Source organism: Haliotis rubra, unplaced genomic scaffold, assembly GCF_003918875.1.
Source record: "Haliotis rubra isolate DU_JTF1 unplaced genomic scaffold, ASM391887v1 Scf445, whole genome shotgun sequence".
NCBI lineage: Eukaryota > Metazoa > Mollusca > Gastropoda > Lepetellida > Haliotidae > Haliotis > Haliotis rubra.
The window spans coordinates 492439-514160 of NW_025767130.1; the positions used below are offsets into that span (position 1 = coordinate 492439).

The 21722-nt window shown below is 41.5% G+C and overlaps 1 protein-coding gene across 1 annotated transcript; it reads left to right on the forward strand.

Moving 5' to 3' along the window:
* Positions 1–428: 428 nt before the first annotated feature.
* Positions 429–3313, forward strand: LOC124289621 (the record flags this gene model as incomplete). The annotated part of the gene is made up of 6 exons (XM_046726225.1): positions 429–440; positions 1085–1271; positions 1524–1605; positions 2159–2342; positions 2449–2695; positions 3153–3313. Coding segments are annotated over exons 1-6 (873 nt in total), but the record flags the coding sequence as incomplete, so codon positions are not given.
* Between the last annotated feature and the right edge of the window lie 18409 nt (positions 3314–21722).

The following is a 21722-nucleotide window of genomic DNA, read 5'->3' on the forward strand; positions in this document are numbered from 1 at the left end:
CACTACAGTCGTGTACGATACATCACAGTCGTGTACGATACACTACCCTCGTGTAATACCATGCGATACACGCTGCAAGTCTAGACGATACGGGAATATACAACATGGCTACCTGTTTGTCGAGTACTTACAGGCACAGGCGTGAGGCGGAGCGACTGTTTATAGGAAGCCGTGAACGGTGGAGAACATGTCGGAAAAACAATGAGCATTCATGGCTGATGCTTCGATTTCTCATGAATGTACTAGCCACTGTACACTCAACGTGAAATGCTAGCCCACCGCAGTGAGTCCCAACCGTCCTTCCCGACGCTCGCCTCAGACTGAAAACATGAGCAACAGGTGACAATGCGGGTCTCTGATCACGTGACATGTATAAAATCGCTGGTCATACCTGACAGACCGCCGTATGCAGCCACCCGGCATAAACCATGTCCCCAATGGTAGAAAACGTTTCGTGACGGTGTTTGGTCAAAACACTTCAAGTACAATCGTTTTCTAATTTGGCATGGTGCATTATAATTGCTCTACCCAGAGACCATATAATATATTGTCTCTGCTCTACCATTGTGAAATTTTAATTTCATGGATTATGATTTAATAATAAAAGAGTTGTTTAATAAAATATCATAAAAATATTATCACAGTTCACTATTTGTTACGAGGTAGGAGTGCAAATAGCTATTGATTAATTTACCTGTGGTGAGCCTTTCTCGCACACCTGTGTGTACATCTCTGTGCACTCGTCCCTCGAAACAAAAGTAAACTATGCCAATATTTTGATAATAAAATTTTAATGTTGAAAAATGTGGGACAGTTTGTGCCTCATCTTATTCACTATAGGTAGAAGAGAAATGATGTTGAAATTATTCAAACCCTTTTTTAATGTTCAAAATATCACCTACTTGACCCCCTCCCCCCTTTCTTTTGTACATAACATGCAGGGGGGCAGGTAGCAATATTGACAAGAGGTGTTCTGCTTGATGCTGCTTGCAGCACTATTCCAGCTATATATAACTGCAACCTATAATAAATCAAATCTGGAGCAGACAATTCAGTGATTGATATGTTCTCGTTTTCATTTCAGAGCAATGAAGTGAAGAATTCACATCACATGGAACTTGAGGGACTGAAGCGAGGATTGTCATTTCTTGAACAGAAAGGGTGTGCCATTAAGGAAGTCATCACAGATCGCCATGTCTCAGTGAAGAAATACATCAGAGAGGAGCATAAAGACAAGAAACATTACTTTGATGTTTGGCATGGAACCAAAGGTGAGCATACACATATAGTTTGTGTTAATCTGTTTATGATACAGATTCTTGATATACATCAATAACTGTTTGCCGGCATTCATAAAATTATCTTGTGATCATATTGTTAACATAAAAAATACCACTGATAAAATTGGGTTAGCTACTAGTATTTTACATAAATATTGTAAATATGTGAAATGTGCTGTGGACTATTTGGATATGAAAACTGTTTTCTACCACTAAATTACATATTCCAATTGATGCCAGCAGTTGGGAAGAAACTGGAAGCAGCAGCCCCAAAAAGTGGATGTGCAGCAATCCGTCCTTGGATCAAGTCGACGACAAACCATATGTAATAGGTAGCAGCAGCATGTAAAGATGAACCAGATATGAAAGTCGATAAATGGTTGTCAGTGACAAATCATGTTGCAAACAAACATGAAGGACACTCACCCAAGTTCAAGCAGTGCGAGCGAGCATGGACCACTGACTGAGGAAAGACTATAGTTGAAAGAAGGTTAGTTTTTTTAAAAATATACTTTAACATCAGGGCTCGATTGAAGAGTTGTTAACCTACTTGCACCAGGTGTAACCAAAGATAAAATGTTGCACGAGCCAAATTCCATTGCTTTCATTGCAATATGTAATTAGTGAAATATGCTATTGAATTATTTAGATGTTTTATTTAGAAGTTTACCCCCTCAAAAATTTAGACTAGGTTACACTTTGTAATAATGGTTAGCACCAGTGTAAGGAACAAGGCACTAAATCGAGCCCTGAACATTAACAGCATTTCAATCGACCAATTCATCGGTTATACACACAGTCAGGCATTAATTTACAGGGAGTGTTACAATACTATAAGGGTACACATGCCATTAACCATGATAACATGAATGAAGTAGCAATTTTGTTTTTACAGGTTCTAAACCATATAAAGCTTTCATGGAGGTTGTCAGCAGTGGTTACCTTGTGAGAGATTTGCCAAACCAGTCTCCAGTGTATCAGACTAAAGCATTGGAGGTTTTCCACAGTGTAATAAATCACTCTGCGCCTAAGAACACCCACTGCTTTTATGCTGCAATGGTGGCAAGGTGAGATATGCAGAGAGCCCATACAATATTTCATAATATTCACTTAGTATTTCTACAATAAATACATTACAGAAGCCACTAATTGCTATGTGGTGTTCTAGATGGAAGCTGTGATGCTTGGTTTACACTTTGTAGAAGTATGTTCTATAACCATTGCAATGACATACATTTTTTCAGTTATCAAGCAAAATTTGACTATTTCAAAATGTTCCTCGCATTTCAATGAAAATGGAAACCATGAACAAGCAACAGATCATGAGGGCAATTCAAGATGGAAGATGATGTATCCCAAATCAAAGAAAGGAGAGGATGCCGTTGTCAAACCTGATAAACAACCAGTTTCATTCAGTAAGTTTAGACTGACTGACTGACTGACTGAGTTTGGTTTTACGTCGCTTTTAGCAATATTCCAGCAACATCACGGCAGGGGACACCATAAGTGGGCTTCACACATTGTACCCATGTGGGGATTCGAACCCGGGTCTTCGGCATGACGAGCCAACGCTTTAACCAATAGGCTACCCCACCACCCCAGTAAGTTTAGAACTGCAGATTTTATACATACATAAGTAAGACTGGAGCAAATTTATTCCTTTTGTCTGATAACAAATTTTGTTTGAATTATACTTTGTTTTCAGAGAGGCCTTTAGCATGTGATATTTGTCTCTTGATCTTATGCACCAAAATACATAATTAAATCTGCACATGATAACAAACAGAAAACAAACATAACCTGTGTTGTCTTGCCTGTATCTTGTATAATTGTTTACAGTGACATTGTTATTTCCTATTTTGTATCATGCAGGCTATGCTGAAGACCTGCAGCGGGCTGTAATAGAAAGGAGAAGAGCTTTGCCAAACTACCCATCAGCAAAGAAAGATGCAGACAAGCATTTCCAAATTAAACCTCTGCCGCTTACCAAGAGCTTTAAACTAGGGGTGTCACGATACACCAATCTCACGATACGATACGTATCACGATTTTAAGGTCACGATACGATACGCATCGCGATACATAATTTTCGCTCCTTTTCATAGCATTACCTTACCGGCAACGTAGGCGCTCGCTGATTGGTCCATCGAAATAGTCTAGCCAATCACAAAAGCTGTTAGTTTCCAACCTGTTTTTTAAGTAAAGCTAGCTACATCTATTTATCGGAGCCGTCTCGTATAATTTTACTATCAAGACTTTGACGGAGATGGATATAGCATAAAAATTTGAATCGATAAAGTTTTAAAATAGGAATCGATACACGTAAGCATGTATCACGTATCGTATCGTCAGTAAAAATGTATCGATGCATTGATACATTCGCGTATCGCGTCACCCCTACTTTAAACCCCTTGTTAAGGAAGGCTTGGTCACCCAACAAAAGTCAAGATTCTGGATGGCCAAATAGAGTAAATTCAAGACAAGCCTTTCAACAGACTGCTTGACTTTTTCAATATGTCATTTGCATTTCTGTTGTGGTTCTGAATGGAGCCTCTATAACCTCGTCATTACCTGCTGTCTGGTTCCTTGTATCATCATCATCAACACATGACATATTTTATGTATAATAAGGGGTAGCTTAGTCAGGTAGAACAAGAGACCACTGGCCATTAAAGACAGATTTATTTACATGAATACATTGTATACAAAGAACATATATAAAAGAATGATGATCATTTTTCACAGTAATCTTATGAATAAACTTTGCTCCGTGATTGTTACAAACTTGAGATGTTTATATTTATGCCTTACTGAAAATGGTCTGGCAATGGTTTGTTGATATTTCTCTGGCCTCAGACTACAAGACATCCTCAAACCTGAAAATTACATGGTTAGGTTGTTTTTATGCAAATGAATAAATTTGTGAACTTTACCTTTGACTTTATCTTTATTTGCACTTCACATACCCATAGTACATGCATACAAGTAATATTGTTAGGCAGTGGAGAGTATTTGTTTCTGTGTAAAAAGGCATGATACAAAACCATTGACATCTGGCAGGTGAAAAGGATTAACCTCAGGGGTGGAAATAACTTAAAAATAGCTAGTGTACTCCGGTACAGTGGCACATGTAAAATCTCTTGGCCTGATAATTTTTCCACTATACCGATTGATTTTCTTGATGACTTTTTAAATAAACAACATAATTACCATTGGAAAGTCAACTAGACACTGGTACAGTGTGATATACACAAATTTGTTTGTCCGGCGGAAAAAAAATCTACTGGACTGGGACATCTGAACCTGACATGGCATTTATATGACAATATAATCTATTTGGGTAAACAAACATACAACATATTTCACTGACAAAATACAATCTTATCTACAGACCTGATAAGATGAAAGTCTTCTCACTTAGCTCATACTCCACATATTCATCCACATATATTTTAAAAGAGGTTGGAAGTTAATAATGTATGTAAAAACATTAAAGATTGTCATGGTTTTGCATACTTGGAAGCTCTTTAATTTGGGCACATACAAAAATATAAATACAGTTATTTATACGTTTTCATTTTCATTATACATTTTCTTGAATTCGACATTAAATTGTCATTATCCATAGTAAATCACATTTCTGTCAATCTACTTCGAGTGTAAGACAATTTGAGAAGTTCAGATGGGTTTGGTTATGTGTGGGCAGACCCCTTTTGTGTTTACCATAATACATTGTTACCTTTAAGCAAAGACTGATTGATAGTTTCCTTCAGAAATGGCATGAAGATATATCTAATAATGCAAAGCTTTCCATTTAAATTAAGCAACAATTTGGCGATGAAATGAACTTAAATATAAGAAATAATCCCATTAGAAAAATTATACCACCTTTAGAAAATCGTCACATAAATTACACATTGAAGTTGGAAAATACCATAATGTATCAAGGGAAGAAATACCCTTATTAGAAAAGTTTAGGGGGTGCGGTGGTATACACATTGTACACGCTTTTCCATAAAGATCATTCTCTCTCTCGCCCCCGCTTACCTGGGGGGTGCTTACCTGTGAAATAAGAAGATTACAACATGAGAAATATTTTGCACGTCCCACATGGTCAGATGGTGACATGAAAGGCCTGTATATATACTAGCCACATAAAGAAAATGTGCATTGTCAAAATATTACCCCAGTTGATAAGTACGATAACAATGTCAAAGTTACATATAAACTTTAATGAAGGGATCATGAGACCATAACAAGTCGGGAGTTAATTAACATGCAAGTCTATGGGAATTACACCAATGATGACCCACTTATGGCGAACCACTGTAGCTGGAATATTGCACGGTGTAGCAACAAACACACGGTGTAGCAACAAACACACGGTGTAGCAACAAACACACGGTGTAGCAACAAACACGGTAGTCTGTCTCACAGTCCCTGAACCACATTATTTTCCCTACTGCCAAGCCCTCTCTGCAGTGCTAAAGCCCTAAATAAAGCAAGTCTAGATTTCCTCAGGTCAGTCTGAATCTCTGGTCTCCTTAGGGCTCCTTTTCAATATAAATGGGCTTGTTTGTTACTATCAAAATTATATATATTCAGAGACTAAGCCTTAGTCTACAAACACGGTGGTGTAGCAACAAACACACGGTGTAGCAACAAACACATGGTGTAGCAACAAACACACGGTGTAGCAACAACAAACACACGGTGTAGCAACAACAAACACACGGTGTAGCAACAACAAACAAACAACAAACGGTGTAGCAACAACAAACACACGGTGTAGCAACAACAAACACACGGTGTAGCAACAACAAACACACGGTGTAGCAACAACAAACACACGGTGTAGCAACAACAAACACACGGTGTAGCAACAACAAACACACGGTGTAGCAACAACAAACACACGGTGTAGCAACAACAAACACACGGTGTAGCAACAACAAACACACGGTGTAGCAACAACAAACACACGGTGTAGCAACAACAAACACACGGTGTAGCAACAACAAACACGCGGAGTAGCAACAACAAACACACGGTGTAGCAACAACAAACACATGGTGTAGCAACAAACACACGGTGTAGCAACAACAAACACACGGTCACGGTGTAGCAACAAACAACAAACAAAGGAAAACAATTAATGCCACATTTTGATTAGGTAATTTGTCTAATAAGGGTTGTCAAGGAAATTTTACCATGCAACAGTCACCCTCTGCTTTCAGATTTTGGCCATGAGTATGAAATATAGGAACCCAAAAGAAAATCACAAATTCCATTAAAATATAGAATTTAAACTTGTTCCACTTCAAACACTTCTGGTTGAAGAAATATAAGTGGATGAGTGAGTTTAGTTGTACGCCACGCTCAGCAATATCCCAGCTATATCGCGGCGGTCTGTAAATAATCGAGTCTGGACCAGACAATCCAGTGATCAACAGCATGAGCATCGATCTGCGCAATTGGGAACCGATGACATGTGTCAACCAAGTCAGCGAAACTGACCACCTGATCCCGTTGGTCGCCTCTTACGACAAGCATAGTCGCCTTTTATGGCAAGCACATCGGTTGCTGAAGACCTATTCTACCCCGGATCTTCACGGGTCGAAGAAATACAAGTAATAAGAAAAAAAAAATGCATTGTAGATCAGCCCAGTCTGCTCTTCAACACGAAGTGTGATTTGCTATGAGCAACCAAAATGAAATCTGAAGATTCCATTGATTGTAGATTGTATGGTGTAATCCCTCTTCTGGTTGAATGGGCATGTATAATACTAATATTGTAAAGATTCTCTGAAAATATACAATATTGTCCTGTTTCAGATTCAGCCCACAGTTTTTAAATGTGATGATTATGCTGTGAGTATTAGACTTAAGTGACATTATCCCTCTTCTGGTCAAAGACATACATGATTGAATCTAACTAATGGCCTATTTGCTCTCATAGTCTGCTTTCTACAAGTCTGAAATATGATCTACTACGAATGAAGGGCATATGAATAGTAATACAGTTTAAATTCTCTAAACATTGGCCATATTGACTTGTTAAATGTACTTTCTGCATGTCTCAAGTTTCACACATAATTTAACAATCAACATCTTTGGATTCCATTATTGTAGTTTTTAGTCAACTTTATTCAAGCAGAAATGGTCACAATATGGAGTAAGAACACATCACAAGTATGAATCAAGAATAGCTTTATCAGATAAATAACAAGAAATATCTTTACAGTTTACACTCACACCTGTTCAACTTTGAGTCAAGGGCATCACACACTGGACACAGTTCACACAGTTCACACACTGCACACATTTCACACACTGCACACAGTTCACACACTGCACACATTTCACACACTGCACACAGTTCACACACTGCACACAGTTCACACAAATCACACAGTTCACACAAATCACACAATTACTGTTTCCCTCAACATACTAAAGGTTACTTCACACAACTCACTAACACATTAATAGTACAAAAACACTCTACCTGCCTCATACAATAGATCCAACTGTAGATGTTTAAGGCATAATCCCACTCTTGGTTAAGGGTGGCTTTATTTCTATTTTATGTTGTGAAATCGAGGCTTTCGTCCTTGACACAGGGGAGACAATCTCGGGCCTGCGAGTAATATTGATGGATCAAATACTACTGTTACCTCGTTTCATTCAGAATTTGCTCCCAAGTTTGTATTATTATGTTCTACCATAAGTTAAGAGGAAAGTATGAAATTTCTTAAACTGTAGGATTTAAAGGCTTTAAGTCACTTCTGTTGTGACTAATAATAAAAGTAATACATCTCTGAAAATAAGAACTACTGACCCAGTACATTCAGAATTTGCTCACAGGTTTGAAGTGCTATTTACTATCATCAGTCCAAAAGGAATTTTGAAATTTGATTAACTGCAAGTTTTAAAGGCTGTATTCCACTTCTGATTCTGGTCAAGGACATGTGACAGATGATAATAGTTTGAAGTTTGAAATGTCATTCAGTATCATCAGCCCAGAGGAAATCTTGAAATTCCAGTAAGATTCTCACAAGAATGAACAGAAATTCTACTTAATGTGTGTCCATTTTGTACATGAAACTCCATACATGATAACTCCGAAACGTAATGAAGATATGGCATCTGTGTCACTTTAAAAAGTCAATCAATCCACAATTTAGAGTTTGTCATTTACACAGAATTGGAAATTAACATCAGCCTTCATTGTTGAGATGCTTGTAATTCAGGTTCTTCAATTTCTCAATCAGAAAATGACTCTCTGTGTGTGTCTGTGTGTGTGTGAGAGAGAGAGAGTGAGTGAGAGAGAGTGAGTGAGAGTGAGTGAGTGAGTGAGTGAGAGAGAGAGTGAGCCTATGAGTGAAGTGCAGGAAGTGGAACGGAGTGAGTAGAGTGGTGAGGTGAGGTGAAGTTGGGTTTTACGTCGTGCTTGAGAATATTTCGCTCATATGACGACGTGCATGCGTGTGTATGCGTGGCTGCTTGTACTAGCCCAGACTTAAGCTGGTTTTATAGTGCTAGCCCACTGAGATACCATGCCGCAGTGAAGCATGAATACCCCACTCAGACACAGTATACTGACTCCGAGCCGACCAGTCCTTGTTGTACCCATTAATGCCGAGCGCCAGGCAGGAACCAACAAGTACCATATCTTAACGTCTTTTGGTATGACGCGGTCAGGGATAGAACCTGTGACCTTCCGCTCTCCGGGTGGACGCTCTAACCACTACACCACGGAGGCGGTTGAGTAGAGTGGAGTTGTGTGAGAAGAGGAGCTGAGCAGAAGGGAAAGAAGCGGAGCAAGTGAGTGAGTGGAGTGGAAGAAGTAACTTCAAGTGAACTGATTGAGTAGAGCTGGTGGATTGGTGCTGAATGGAGCCAAATGTGTGAAGAGGAGCAGAGCAAAGTGGAGTTGAGTGAAGTGAGTGAGCGGGTGTTGTGAGAGTTATGAATGTAGTTGAGTGCAGTGGAGTGGAGTGCGCAAGTGAGTGAAACGGAGAGGAGTGAGCGGAGTAGAGTGGTGGATCGGAGCTGAGCGCAGCAGAATGGTATTGAATGGCGTGGACTGCGGTGGAGCAGAGTGAGTGAATGGAGGGGAGCGGAGCACAGACTGACTGACTGACTGAGTTTGGTTTTACGCCGCTTTTAGCAATATTCCAGCAACATCATAGCGGGGTACACCAGAAATGGGCTTCACACATTGTACCCATGTGGGGATTTGAACCCGGGTCTTCGGCGTGACAAGCCAACGCTTTAACCACTAGGCTACCCCACCGCCCCGCAGAGCACAGAGCGTAGGGAGAAGAGTGGAGTAAGTAGCATGGAGTGGAGTGGGAAGTGCGGAGGGGCAGAGGGGCATATCGTGAGGAGTGGAGCGGAGGTTGCTGATTAGAGCAGATTGGCACGAGTAGAATGGAGCAAAGTGAGTGGAGTGGAATGGTATTGGGTGGGCTGGGGTGGAGGGTAGTACATAGCAGTAGAGCTAGCGAGTGAATTAGAGCGGTGCATAGAGTATGGGTAATGTGTGTGAGTGGACCTGGAGGAGTGAGTGGATAAGAGTGGGTGGATAAGAGTGGGTGGATAAGAGTGAGTGGAGCGGAGTGAGCGTTGTGGAAGGGAATGGTATTGAATCGAGTGGAGGGCAGCAGAGCAGAGCACGGTAAGGGACGGACTGAGTGGGTGGAGAGGAGTAAATGAGGTGAGGTGAAATTGGGTTTAACGTCGCGCTGGAGAATATTTCGCTCCTATGATGACGGGCATGCGTGAGTATGTGTATTAGTCTGTCTCACAGTCCCTGCACCACATTATTTTCCCTACTGCCAAGCCCTCTCTGCAGTGCTAAAGCCCTAAATAAAGCAAGTCTAGATTTCCTCAGGTCAGTCTGAATCTCTGGTCTCCCTAGGGCTCCTTTTCAATATAAATGGGCTTGTTTGTTACTATAAAAATTATATGTATTCAGAGACTAAGCCTTAGTCTATATGTGTATGTGCGGCTGCTTGTACTAGCCTAGACTTAAGCTGGTTTTATAGTGCTAGCTCACTGAGGTACCATGCCACAGTGAAGCATGAATATCCCACTCAGACACATTAAACTGACTCCGAGCCGACCAGTCCTTGTTGCACCCATTAATGCCGAACGCCAGGCAGGGACAAACAAGTACCATATTTTAACGTCTTTTGGTATGACGACCTTCTGCTCTTCGGGTGGACGGTCTAACCACTACACCACGGAGGCGGTCTGAGGAGTAAATGAAGGAGTAGAGCGCAGGAAATGGAGTTGGAGAGTGGAGTAGAGTCGAGCATGGAGTTGAGTGAATGAGCGGAGTGGGTAGTGCGAGAGGAGCTGACTGGAAGGGAATGAGTGGAGTGAAGCGGAGAGTCATGGCATGTCGTGGAGCAAGTGAGGGGATTAGAGCAGAGTGACATGAGTAGAGAGGCATAAGTAGGATGGAACAGAGTGAGTAGAGTGGAATGGTACTGGGTGGTCTTGAGTGGAGAGTCGTAGGTAGCAGTAGAGCTAGCGAGTGATTTAGTAGGGTGAGTAGAGTAAAGCATAATGATGTTCAGTGGAGTGGAGCGGATCTGAGTAGAGCGTAGGGAAGTGGAGTGATTGGAGTGGGTGGTGTGTGTGGAGCAGAGTTGGGTGGGTAGACTTAGTGGAACTGAGCAGAGTGGGTGGTGTGAGTGGACTGGGGCGGGGCAGAGTGTGTGAGTGGAGGGAGAAGAGCGCATTAGAGTTAGTGAGTGAGCAGAGCTGAGTAAATGGAGTGGGGTAGAATCAAGTTGAGTGGAGGAGAGCGGAGCGATAGGAGTGTGCGGTGTGTGTGGAGCAGAGCAGAGCAAGTGGAGTGGTTGGAAGGGAGAGGTTTGGAGTGACTGGAGTTGAGTCTGAGTAAGCGGAGTGAGTGGAGCAGAGTTGGTGGAGTAACTAGAGTGGAGTGGAATGGAATGACATTGGTTGGACTGAAGTGGAGCAGACTCACTAATGAGCGGAGTGGGTGAGCGAAGTGGAGGAAAGGAGTGGAGTAGAGTCGATGGTTCAGAGCTGAGCAGAGCTAAGTGAGCAGAGCAGACTGAGTGAATGGAGAGGAGCTGAGCACAGTGAGTGAGTGAGTGAGTGGTAAAGAGGAGCGGAAGTCACCAGAAAGGAATGTTTGGTGTGGGGCGGCGTGTTGTGGAGCAAGTGTGTGGGTGGAACAAATGGAATGGAGAATAGTGAGTAGAGTACAATGGTATTAGAAGGATTTGAGTGAAACGTAGTACTTAGAAGTGGGGCTACCGAGTGAATTAATGGGGTCAGTAGAGTAAGTCAAGCATAATGTTCTTGAGTAGAGTGGAGAAGTGCGGAGTCAAGTGGATGGAAGTGGAGACGAGAGGAGGGGAGAGGAGTGATTACAGAGGGTTGGGTGAGCGGACCAAGTGAAGAGGTTTGGAGTGAGTTGAGGGGGAGAGGTTTCGAGTGACTGGAGTTGAGTTGGTGGAGTCAGAGCAGAGGTAGTGGAACAGAGTCAGTGAAGTGAGGTGGGCGGAGAGTAGAGGAGTTGGTGGTGTGAGTGGAGTGAGTGGGTAGTGCGAGAGAAACAGAGTTAATTGATAAGGAATAAGTGGAGTGCTTAGGAGAGGAGCAGAGTGGGCGGTGTGGTTGTTGTAGAGTAGAGTGGAGTGGAGTGAGTGGGTGGTGCGAGAGGAACTGAGTTGACTGATAAGGAATAAGTGGAGTGTTCAGGAGAGTAGCAGAGTGGGCGGTGTGATTGTTGTATAGTAGAGTAGAGTGGAGTGGAGTGGAGTGAGTGTTCGTGTATCTCATCATTTACCTTTACAGGTGTGTAACAAGAAGCAAATCCTGCCTTAACTTTGTGATACAGATATCTGTGTGACTCTCCTCGCCCATTCCTGTTACCACTGTGAGGAGGACACCTTTTTATGCTTCGCCCACATTGGTGAGTTTGAAAAAAACTTTACCACTACCCACTAGCCATAAACACTCACCTCCTCATTTCTTATAAACCATGGATTTTTTAAGAATAAATAGGAACGGCAGTTCCATTTACCTATGTTAGTCTAAGCAATACTAAAGGTGAATTATATGAATACGCATTTAACTTAGATTTAGTCTGTACATGACTACACATCAGTGCTGAAAACACATTTAACAAGGATCTAGGAACAGTCTAGACATATTTCATGTTCTTACCCTAGTTTCCCTGAGTCAGGCTCTGTAGACACATGACAAGATTCACCTCACGGAGAAAGAACAATGAGTGAGTGATTGAGTTAAAATTTATAGTCACTTAAACAGTTATAAATTAACAATAACACAATTACATTATAAAACATCTGTCGACGAAGGACAGTAAAACAACTAGATTATCACAGTAAAAATAAATTTAAGACTAGTAATTATATCTAAAATATGTTACTTTTAAATGACAATACAAAATAAAAACCGGCTATAGATTGCCAACAACTGAAGGTAGATCACCATACCTGGGACCATGGGGACTTACAGTACATTTGCTTCCTGCATGGACCCAAGACTAACAACTAGTCTCTGAAATGAACATATTTTACTGAAAAAAGTTCATAGTAAAAAAAAAAAAAAATAATGAAAAGGAGCCCTGAGACTTTCATCATTTTCAGAAGCTGTGGAAATCTAGACTTGCCACATTTTCTAGACTTGTGTGGGCTTTCTTGGATATATTTGCTTCAGGGTCTGTACGAGAGACTAGCATGGACCCTAGCTGGATTTACACCATCCCTTCAGCCATTAGCAATTTAGCAAATCTAACCATACAGAAAGAACAATGAACACGGAGTAGGAACCCCCAATGTAAACTCTTGACATTATGACACTGTGTAATGCTTAAACAGTAAACAATACTTATATTGTTATCTATCTTGCATACTAGTACTTACTTCATTCTGAAAGAATGCTCTTGGAACTTGCACAGTTTCTGGAGTTGAATGCTGCTATTCTCTGTAACTGAAACACAATTTTCTCTTCATAGTAGATTCAATTTCACAAAATACATGAATATACTTCATGTCAAAGAGGGTAACATTATTCAGTGTACCGTTCACAGACTGAGTGAGTTCAATTTTATCATCACCTCAACAATATTTCAGTCATATGGTGACAATATATAGTTTTGCATACACAACAAATACAGTTGTTAAATAACCAGTCACCAAAGGATTGTAAAGTAACTAGTGTCACAGATGGTGTTGAAAACTGGCATGTAAGTCTAAAACTATTTCACTTATGAAGACAATGCAATATGAACAGGCTATAGGTCACAGTTCACAGGATATTCCGCTCTCAGCAATATTCCAGCTATATGGAGGCGGTCTGTAAATAATCGAGTCTGGACCAGACAAACCACTGGTCAACAGCATGTGCATCGTTGTGTGCAGTTGGGAATCAATGACATGTGTCAACCGAGTCAGCGAGCCTGACCACCCAATCCCGTTAGTCGCCTCTTACGACAAGCATTGGTTACTGAAGATCAATTCTGACCAGGATCTTCACGGGTATTAGCTCTTAGACTAGTGGGTAAAGTCGAGGACTGTACATCAGTTTCTTACGATATCTTCATTGAATTTATAAATGGTTGATCATTGCTCTGACCCTAGAATTCTAATTAGGTTTCATTCCTAATATATTTATGAGGTCTTGTTCATCTGTTCCGTGTTACTACTGGCAAACAAGGATAAGTTGGACCCGCGCCGAGAACGCGTTTTACGAGAAGTAGGCGGTGAACGGCAGTGAGCAAACCCATTTGGTTTGTGAAAGGTAGAGCAGGTGTAGGCTATTGCACATGCATTACATGACGATGAAATTGATTCCACCAGTAGCTGCACATGCATTTCAAAACTCTCATGTGGTCGGTGTAGCAAATTGGTAATATTCGGATATGTAGATATATATACTACACATCAGAGTTTATTTAGACTCACTAGTGTAAATGTAGCCACTTACTTCAGTCAACTGTTCTAAACTTGATTTTGCAAAATATTCCATTCAGTTTAAAGGTACTGTTTACACATTAACTGATGCATTGTAAAACAAATTCGTAACGTTGAAAAGATTATTGTCACGAATTCAGTAAATGATGAAACTCCGTGAAATTGGCGAATTCTTAACAAAACTAAAAACACAAAATCGCAGCTGTTCACATGAACGATATTGGCACATGCTATTTAGCAATTTGATGCATAATCCTCGTACAATTCATCTGCATAATGTTTGCAGTTGGTTCCCCCAAATTAGTGGACAAATCCATCTTAGATGTAACCACATATACATATACTTTACACAGAGTGTGTGCTTTAGGCGAGTCTAAACTTTTGATGGGTAGTATATTTCTAGAAAATTAAACATGTCAAAGTTAGGTAAACACGGTCAGATAATACATGTTCAGACTTGAGAAGCGGCATACAATGTTATTAAATACTGGGAGAAAGAACGTACATCTACGAAACAGGCACTGTTAAAGAAAGCCACGCGACACGTTACACCTGATCGTGGACAACCTTGGACACCTTCGCTCAGAAAAAGTTCCAGGAGCCAGTTCTAAAATATACTTAAACAAAACGAAAGACGCCATGACACCTGGGGGGTACGGACGGAACTCTTTCAACTTATCCTCGTTTGCCAGTACTTATTTTGAAAGACTTGATAACATGCGTTCATTGAAAGTTCTGAAGTTTTCTCTTGTACTGTTTTGAAATTATGTAATTATTATTTCTTGCTCAAAGAAAATTTTCCTTTAAATCGGTCAATAAGTCAAAGTATTTGACAAGTCATTTTCCACCTTACCACAGATCGCCTTTGCCTCATTTGGAATCGCCTCTGTCGCGCAAAGGGTGATTTCCGTCTCAACTCGTCTGCTCTTTCCTGCGAGAATGCTGCTTACGACAGCCATCTGATCATCGGACGTCCGCTTGTAGAGGTAAAAAGCCTCTCTTCTGTGACCTGAATAGATTTTGAATCGTTCTAAGGTGAGAGACAATAGTTTTATAACGACGGATGTAAATGAAATTTTTTTGTTCAAAGAAAAACTTTGAAACGGACATTCTAGCAGTGGTTAACTAATACGGTAGAAAATCTACTGGACGCGTCAACAAACTCGTTATACCGCTTGTCGGGTAGATTTCCGCTATGCAGTGATGTAAACATGTTGTTTATTTTTCAGGCAGGTTATATCTAAAACGGTTGATAAGTTGTATCCTCGGATGGTGGTTTATCCATCACAGAGTTTGAGTATCAAAAACGTTTGTTTTCTGACATCTTGCCTGTGCGCGCAGCAGTGCGTGGTATGCACGAGCTTTTCGTGAAAATCGGTCAGGTTTCGGCCATGTGATGTCAACGCCCTCGCTATACCGTGTACCCCATACAGATCTATTATAAGGCACCGGGGCATATTGATATCGATCGTTATATATTTAAAAAATTTTTTTTAGCAGAAACGGTTGATAAGTCGGAGAAACCATTCCTACTCGAGTTTACTAGAGATTGTGAACCCTGAGAGTAGGGAACCCCCTCCTCTCAGACGGGTTGGCGGTCTCTAGTAAACCTTCATAGTCGTGGTTTCTCCTATACAACACGCCCCTCCCTTCATCCCCACTCCGACCGCAACTCCACCCCTACCTATACCCCAGCCACATCCTCCACATGAATCGACCCTTACCTCCATCTCCAACGATACTGCAACACAACCCCTACCTCAAACCCCATACCATAACTTACCGCAACACATCTCCCTCAACCTCTACCACAAGACAACCCCTACCTCCACCCCCTCATACCCCTAGCTCCAACCCCACCCTCAACCCTACCTACATCTTCACCCCCTTTTACCCCATCTCCCACCCCACCCTACACCACAAACCGCTTCCATGGTGTAGTGGTTAGGGCGGGAGGTCTTGGGTTCGATCCACGGACGCTTCACACCAAAAGACGTTAACATGTGGTTCTTGTTGGTCCCTGCCTGGCGCTCGGCATTAATGGGTACAACAAGCAGCCACACATACACACGCATGCACGTCGTCATATGAGCGAAATATTCCGAAGTCGTTAAACCATATTTCACCTCACCTCACCTACAGCCCACTAAAGTACTGTTATGGAAAAATATGTATTGTGGTGAGCTCCTTTCAAATTTGTAATTAAAGTGGATTTCTGTAAATACGGTAAGGTAAAAATATATCTATATAGGTGAGCCCTTTTGAAATTCGTAGTTAATGAGATCTTGTGTTTTTGAGAAACTTGGTCTCTGTGGCTGAAATAACGCCGATGTGACGTGACATTGAAATCTCACTCACACTGCATCAGAATAATTCTGCCATATAGTGACGAGACCAAGTTTGCTCATACACAAAAATACACTTGAAATATAAATTTGAATGTAATACATATTTTTACATAATAGTGCTTTTTTCAATTCGAAAACATCAGAACATTAAAACTAAAAACAGCCAATCTGTCACATACAATACATAGATCCTGTTTGTGGTACAGATTATTTTCCCAGCTGTCTAGCCCTCTATTCCATCTACAAAGTTGAAAGGAGTTTCTTAAATAAATAGAAGAGATAAAATAATAATACCATATTTCAGATCAGGAAATTTGTCACACAACTTGAGTGAGTTACATTTTACATAGAATCGGCACATATACACAAGTCATTGTAAGTAGTAATTTCTTAAAATACATATTACTACATTACAGCATTATTTGCAAACACCTGCATAGTTACTATTTATGATACAGACCAATGTCTTTCAAGTAGTTTAAAATGAGATGCCCGCTCACGCGTGAAAACAGATATTTCAGATTTATTGTTTCGTAATACCGAGATATTTGTGAACTACTCGCTCCTACTGTAATGTTTAGCAATAAGCTTTTTTATTATTAAATGAGTACTACATAAATATAAAATTTTCATGCAATATATATTTCTTCATATCTCATTGTTGGACAACAAGAACTGAATGACTGGACCTAACCTCTATTACTATTTAGAGAAATGTTCACATCGACTGATTGATAAGTAAATCTTTACTAGGCCCATTTACACCTTGCCCACCAAAATTGTTTCCTGGGTTCCTAAAATTTCTCTATCAACTCAACATTAAACTTTGGGAATCCCTATAGCAAAAAAAAAAGTTTCGGTTTGAGTTTGGCTTTACGTCACATCGGCAGTTTTCCAGCCACATAGAGACGAGAACAGGTCTGCTTTAATAAACACTTCAAATATAAAATCCAAATGAGTTTTATTTCAAAGACATATATATTCATTTCACTGTCATTTTGTTATTCACTTTACACAGTTACAATTTATGATACAGATCAACTTCCCTCAGGTAGTTAACTGCTTGTCGTAAGAGGTGACTAACGGGATCGAGTGGTCAGGCTCGCTGACTTGGTTGACACATATCATCGGTTCTCATTTGCGCAGATCAATGCTCATGCTGTTGATCACTGGATTGTCTGGTCCAGGCGCGATTATTTACAGACCGCCGCCATATAGCTGGAATATTGCTGAATGCGGCGTAAAACTCACTCGGGTAGTTCACTATCAGATGCTCGTTCATGTAGGAAAACAGATCTTTCAGATTTGTCGCATCATATTGTGAATCCCTTGCAGTCGAAAACAGCAAAAATAAGAAAGAAAAAAAAGGCTAACCATAACCTAATCAAATCAAACCTAACCCTAAGTATTAGATGAAATAATTATTGGTAAATATGGACAATTATTATAAAACGAAGAACATATACAATATCCGCATCTAAAACCAAACTCAACTCCTAAAACATTACTGATATTGATTGATATCAGCAAACTGAATAACGTTCCTCATTGTAGGAGTATTCGTTCAAACACACATCGCTTCGCGGAAGGTAAGTGCCTTCATCAAACCGAATAACGTTTCATGTTTAAGAGTATTCGCTCAAACACACATCGCTTCGCGGAAGATTAATTTCTTCAGCAGTAACAATCTGAAATGCGTTCATGATTGTGCGAGTATTCGCCCAAACACACATCGCTTCGCGGAGAGGTATTTGCTTGGTCTAAAGTATTTCGCTTTAATGGTACGGGCATTTGTGGTTGTGCCGATACTAAATTAATCATACTATTCGAAGTTTTATTTCAGCCTTGACTATATAAGAGAAATCTAGTCTCCAAATAAGGAGGGTTTCAAAAGTAAAAAGTAAAATACTCCAAGTTCATCTATATTATCTTATATTTATTCTGTTTCATGTCAACTACTTCTTTCTCGGGATGATTATACATTTTAAAATAAATATAATAAAACAAATTCTATTTTATAATGTGATATTTCTCTCTTCATTTCGGAAGTCCCATGGTTATGGCTGCTCACTAAGTTGACAGTATTTCTTTCTTGAGATAACAGAACGTCTTTTGGTTATTTTATGTTTATCTGCACTTACTAAAAGATTGGTAAATATTCTCTACCAGAAACCGATTTAGCTTTTAGGGTGAGTGAGTTAAATTTTACGTCGCATCTACATTAGTTCAGCCATATAGCGACGAGACCCACGTCTGCACATATACACAAGTCCATTTTCATAAAATAGTTGAAAGGAGTTTCTTAAAATACATAAGTCTACATTAGTCACTATTTGCAAACAGAAAACAATTGCGTTGAGTTTTACGTCGCATCGGCATTAGCTCAGCCATATAGCGACGAGACCAGTCTTTCAGCAATATCACGACGGGGGGCGCCAGAAATGGGCTTAACACACTGTACTCATGTGGGAAATCGAACCCAGGTCCTCGGCGTAACCAGTAAACGCTTTAACCATCGGGCTACCCCGGGGTATGGGGTATGGGGGTGAGAGGATGTGAGGTGGTTCGGAGTGAGGCAGAAGGATTGGATGTGAGGTGAGATGAATATTGGGGTGGGTCGAAGTGAGGCAGAAGGAATGGGTGTGAGGTGGGATGGGTGTGGGGTGGGTCGGAGTAAGGCAGAAGGAGTAGATGTGAAGTGAGAAGAGTACTGGCGTGGGTCGGAGTGAGGAAGAAGGAATGGGTGTGAGGTGAGATGAGCGTGGGGTGGGTCGGAAGGAGAGGATGTTAAGTGAGATGAATATTGGGGTGGGTCGAAGTGAGGCAGAAGGAATGGGTGTGAGGTGGGATGGGTGTGGGGTGGGTCGGAGTAAGGCAGAAGGAGTAGATGTGAAGTGAGAAGAGTACTGGCGTGGGTCGGAGTGAGGAAGAAGGAATGGGTGTGAGGTGAGATGAGCGTGGGGTGGGTCGGAAGGAGAGGATGTGAAGTGAGATGAGTGTGGGGTGGGTTTGAGTGAGGTAGAAGGAGTGGAGGTGAGATGAGTGTGGGGTGGGTTTGAGTGAGGTAGAAGGAGTGGAGGTGAGATGAGAGTGGGGTGGGTCAGGTGAGGTAGAAAGGTGGATGTGTGTGAGATGAGTGTGGGGTGGGTTTGAGTGAGGTAGAAGGAGTGGAGGTGAGATGAGAGGGTGGGTCAGGTGAGGTAGAAGAAGGAGGATGTGAGATGAGCGTGGGGTGGGTTTGAGTGAGGTAGAAAGAAGTGGATGTGAGGTGAGATGAGTGTGGGGTGGGAGTGAGGTGGAAGAAAGGTGGATGTGTGTGAGATGAGTGTGGGGTGGGTTTGAAGGAGTGGATGTGAGGTGAGATGGGTGTGGGGGTGGGTTTGAGTGAGGTAGAAAGGAGTGGATGTGAGGTGAGATGAGTGTGGGGGTGGGTCGGAGTGAAGTAGAATGAGTGGGTGTGAGGTGAGATGAGTGTGGGGTGGGTCGGGAGTGAGGTAGAATGAAGTGGGTGTGAGGTGAGATGAGTGTGGGGTGGGTCGGGTGAGGTAGAAGGAGCGGATGTGAGGTGAGATGAGTGTGGGGTGGGTCAGGTGAAGTAGAATGAGTGGGTGTGAGGTGAGATGAGTGTGGGGTGGGTCAGAGTGAGGTAGAATGAGTGGGTGTGAGGTGAGATAGAGTGTGGGGTGGGTCGGAGTGAGGTAGAAAGGAGCGGATGTGAGGTGAGAGATGAGTGTGGGGTGGGTCAGGTGAAGTAGAATGAGTGGGTGTGAGGTGAGATGAGTGTGGGGTGGGTCAGGTGAGAGGTAGAAGAGCGGATGTGAGGTGAGATGAGTGTGGGGTGGGTCGGAGTGAGGTAGAAGGAGAGGATGTGAGATGAGCGTGGGGTGGGTTTGAGTGAGGTAGAAAGAGTGGATGTGTGTGAGATGAGTGTGGGTGGGTTTGAGTGAGGTAGAAGGAGTGGATGTGAGTGTGGGGTGGGTTTGAGTGAGGTAGAAGGAGTGGATGTGAAGTGAGATGAGTATTGGGGTGGGTCGGAGGGAGGCAGAAGGATTGTGTGTTGGGTGAGATTAAATCATATTTTATAAGCAGTATTCAGGAAATTCCTTGTTTTGCACAAGAACGGTTTCTGATAAACGTTAATCATCTCTGTAGCATTCGCTAGAACACACATCGCTTCGCGGAAAATTATGGACCCGGATGATAATATTAGCATAGCATCGACATAAACATATTCACGACGACATCAACTGTAGACAATGCGGCAGGTTGATCCAGCTGGGATTTTGTCAGTCACCGAAACTGAATATTTGTACGTTTTTCTTGTAAAAATGATCTGAGATGGATTAAGAAATGTACTGGGGAGATATATGTTTACAATGACACCCCCGATGGAGAGGCGATGCGGTCGATCACCGCCGATACGAGGACACAAGATCTTTTCATGGCGAGAACAAGGTTGCAACACAAGGTCATTGTGTCACAATTCGCTACGATCTCCATTTTGTGAAGCAGTGAAATGAATGGTTATTCATATCTGATTCCATCAGGTTCTGATGAATCAGAATTGAATAAGATCGACCTCCATCAGTGTGGTCTGTTGGTGGTAATCGTGTAGCGTAGATCTGTGCATCCCCGCGGAAGGAATCTCACAGCTGTTTCACTCATACATTCACTGATCCGTTACTTTCCGATCTTAACCTTCTTAAACTGACTGTAAAGCCAAGCAGCGATAGTGAGTGTGTATTTCATGGAATGTTTTGATATTCTCATAACAGACAAGACAGAATCATGTCTGTTGTGACGCGTTTCTTTGTTCAAACCAAGACGCCATATTGGATAACTGTTGTCCTGCCCAGCTCTTTGTTGTTCCCATAGAGACACATTTTGCGCCAGTTCAGAGTGGTGAGCGTTGAAGATATCACAGTTTCATAATTTTACAGTGTTATAACACATTGTGTAATAACATCGCGTGACGTGGCACGTGGTTTACCGTTATGACGTCACAAATGCTAACACCACTGTCACAGTAGTATTAAACCGTGTTTGACTCACAAGGCTGAGAGTCGTCACACTGTAGGCAATTTTTATCAAATTGTGTTGGAGTA